This window comes from Morone saxatilis, unplaced genomic scaffold (genome assembly GCF_004916995.1).
Source record: "Morone saxatilis isolate NCDOM2014 unplaced genomic scaffold, NCSU_SB_2.0 Contig4, whole genome shotgun sequence".
In the NCBI taxonomy this organism is placed as follows: Eukaryota; Metazoa; Chordata; class Actinopteri; family Moronidae; genus Morone; species Morone saxatilis.
The window spans coordinates 18575099-18578304 of record NW_023339984.1 but is presented as its reverse complement, the minus strand read 5'-3'; the positions used below and the strand labels follow the sequence as shown (position 1 = coordinate 18578304).

General features: G+C 40.1%; 1 protein-coding gene across 1 annotated transcript; it reads right to left on the bottom strand.

Annotated features, from left to right (window-relative positions):
• Positions 1-13: 13 nt before the first annotated feature.
• LOC118337996 (zinc finger protein 883-like) lies at positions 14-2957 on the bottom strand (the record flags this gene model as incomplete). Its single annotated transcript, XM_035675156.1, has 1 exon — positions 14-2957. A coding segment is annotated over one exon (876 nt), but the record flags the coding sequence as incomplete, so codon positions are not given.
• Positions 2958-3206: the final 249 nt, after the last annotated feature.

Here is a 3206-nt window from a genome sequence, read left to right as displayed (position 1 = left end):
AACTAGTGTGGAACGTTGCTTAAAAAGAGAGAGTTATGTTTAATAAACACAGTAAGGATCAATATAAAAGGACTGAATGTACAGATTAACTGAGTGAGGAACACAATTTCTGCTGTGGAAAACTTTCTGTGTTATAACGTCTAATAGCATCATGTGATATCACTGAAGTAAAATAAAAAGATATCAATTAGTCGTGTTTGCTGTACAGTTTGGAACTTACACACGTTAATATATCAGGAGAGTCGAGGCTCCAGTAACAGGAATAAACTGCCTCAGACTGCAGAGGAATTATAAACTGTAATATAACTGTATAACTGTAAAGAATAAAGCTTTTCTGGTGAACTTGTAAACCACAGCGCCCACTGCTGGACAAACTTTACACGGACACTAATATATTAGCACAAGCATAATGCTGATACAGATATGACAGCGGCTTTCAACCTGGGGGTTCGATGGGACCAACTGAAATATTTAAGTTAATATTAAAGTATCTTCTGACATTTTTAGTAGAAAAAGAAAAAGCCAACAAAAATAAAATACAGCACAGAACCATCAGTGTCAGATTTATTAAGAAAAACACTTCAATATTTCAGTTTGTAATCCGTCACTGAATTCATGGCAAACACATTCTTTGTCAGTATGCAACAAGAGGGCATTGAACTGTGTCTTTTTAATAATCTGCATTTAGAATTTAGTGAGAAACTGTTTCCTGTGAACACTACAGGTAGTTGTTTCTTTATAACTTGCAAAAAAACGTTGGAGCTCGAAAAAGTAGGTTTTGCGATTTTGCAAAAACATTTTATAAATGTAAATGATCCCTGAACAGTTTCGAGCAGACGAGAATTCACAAACACCATCCTGATTATTCTGGAGGTTGTGACCTTTAAAAGGTTGAGAACGTGTTATGAAGAATATTATATATCTATATGATCGATCAATATCAGCTGATTGATCTTTCAGTCAGGCAGCAGAAAGTCGTTTTTAGTAATACAAGTATTAATGTTTTTGTATGAAAGTATCGATACAAATGTATATATTTATACATATGAACTGATAATATATTGATAATATATTGATAATATATAAAAAGCACCAACAGTCAGTTTACAGCTGCTATCACAATGAGTCTGCAGTGACCTCACTTCCTGCTCTAAATAAACACAAGAGGACAGTAACCTGCAGTCAGTCAGTGTCCATTATCACTGTCCTCTCTTACTGTCTCTATCAGCAGCCTGCAGGAGAGACACTCTGTGGTGCATTGTGGGATTTTATAGGTGAACTCTTCCTTCCTGTGAGTGAGTGTAAATGTGATGTTTGAGCTCTCAGATGATGCAGACAGACATTAATGTCAGAGACAGTAACAGTGTCTCACAGTGGACGCAGAAGAGGACGCTGGACGCCGTCTGACCAACACATTGGAAATAAGTAACAAATAACTTGATGTGAAATGTTTCCACATCTTAAAGTAACTAAAGTAATGGAGTCTAGTAATATTGAGGTTACTAGTCCATCAGTACAAACATCTGCTGCTGATCTCTGCAGGTAAAAGAGCTCAAATATGATCCGGTCTGACCTTCAGTGTGGACCAGGACTCACTAGAGTTCACACTACAGAAGATCTGTGGTCAATGAGATCTGTGATCACAGTGAGTCTAAATACCAGCTGTAAACAACATATACAAGTAAAGTTATAAACGATACAAATACTGCAAAAAAAAATACAAATTGACTTGATATTGATTAGATAGATGAATATATATGTCTGTACACAGTGAGCAGGGTTTATAGTGGAGCATCAAATGGATGTTTGAGAGCGTTTCTACGTCCACTTATGGATAACTGGGAGAGCAAATTAAGCTTGTGCCAACTGTTGTTTCCATGATTGAAACTTTAGTTTAGCCTGTTTCTGACCCTCTCCTTCCAGCAGAAGGTTGGCATCATGGTTACATAGTGTGTGACGAAGGGAGCATTTTGTAACATGGGAGGGCAGAAGGTAGTCAGTTATTGTTGTCTATTCCTTGAGTTTGTAGAAAAACATCAGAGTGTGGACGGGAGGCCGGAGTCAACAGCTTTGCTCTGGAATCAAACTAGTGCAGCGTGAACGCGTTGGTGAACTTTAAGAGAACTACTCTGAGTAAAACGTTTGCCACACTGCTCACACCGGAAGGGTTTCTCTCCGGTGTGAACATGTTGGTGTATTTTCAGGTTATCTATCGTAGTGAAAGTCTTCCCACAGCGGGCACACCAGTACGGTTTCTCTCCAGTGTGACTGCGCTGGTGGACTTTCAGATGACTTGACGTTGTGAAGGCTTTCTCACACTGGTCACAGCTGTACGGTTTTTCTCCAGTGTGAACGCGTTGGTGCTTCTTTAGGTCACTTGATGCGGTGAAAGCTTTCTCGCACTGGTCACAGCCGTATGGTTTCTCTCCAGTGTGAACCAGCTGGTGCCTTTTGAGTTCATACGCTGTAGTGTAAGCTTTCTCGCACTGGTCACAGCTGTGCGGTTTCTCTCCAGTGTGAATGTGTTGGTGGTTTTTCAACTGAGTCAATTGAGTAAAACTTTTCCCACATTGGTCACACCAGTAGGGTTTCTCTCCAGTGTGTCTGCGCTGGTGAGCTTTTAAGGTACTCAACTGTGTGAACGCTGCAGTGCATTGGTCGCAGTTGTACGGTTTTTCTCCGGTGTGAACTCGTCGGTGGGTTTTTAGATTGTTTAAAGAGTTGAACGCTTTCTCGCACTGCTCACAGCTGTACAGTTTCTCTCCAGTGTGAACACGTCGATGGATTTTTAGATTACTCAAAGAGTTGAATGCTTTCTCGCAGTGGTCACAGCTGTATGGTTTCTCTCCAGTGTGAACTCTCTGATGAATCTTTAAAGACGATGATTTTGTGAAGGATTTGCCGCAGTCCTCACAGTAGAAACGTTTGAGTCCATCTCTTCCTCTCCGTTTCTGTAGCAACAGACAGAAAGACAGACAGAGATGTTATTGTGAGCCTGTATTGTTGTAGTGGAGCCAGCAGCGCCATCTTACTCAGTTTCACCCAGTGTTGACAGTCAGAGGGCAGTTAGCTCACCTATCAACCCTACCATCAATAAATTACTAATTCAGTGACACACTGTTGACAAACTCATGTTAGTAAAATTAAAAATATATACTGATTGATCTGATTTTTCCTTGCCACTGTCTCCAAGTGCTTGCTCATGG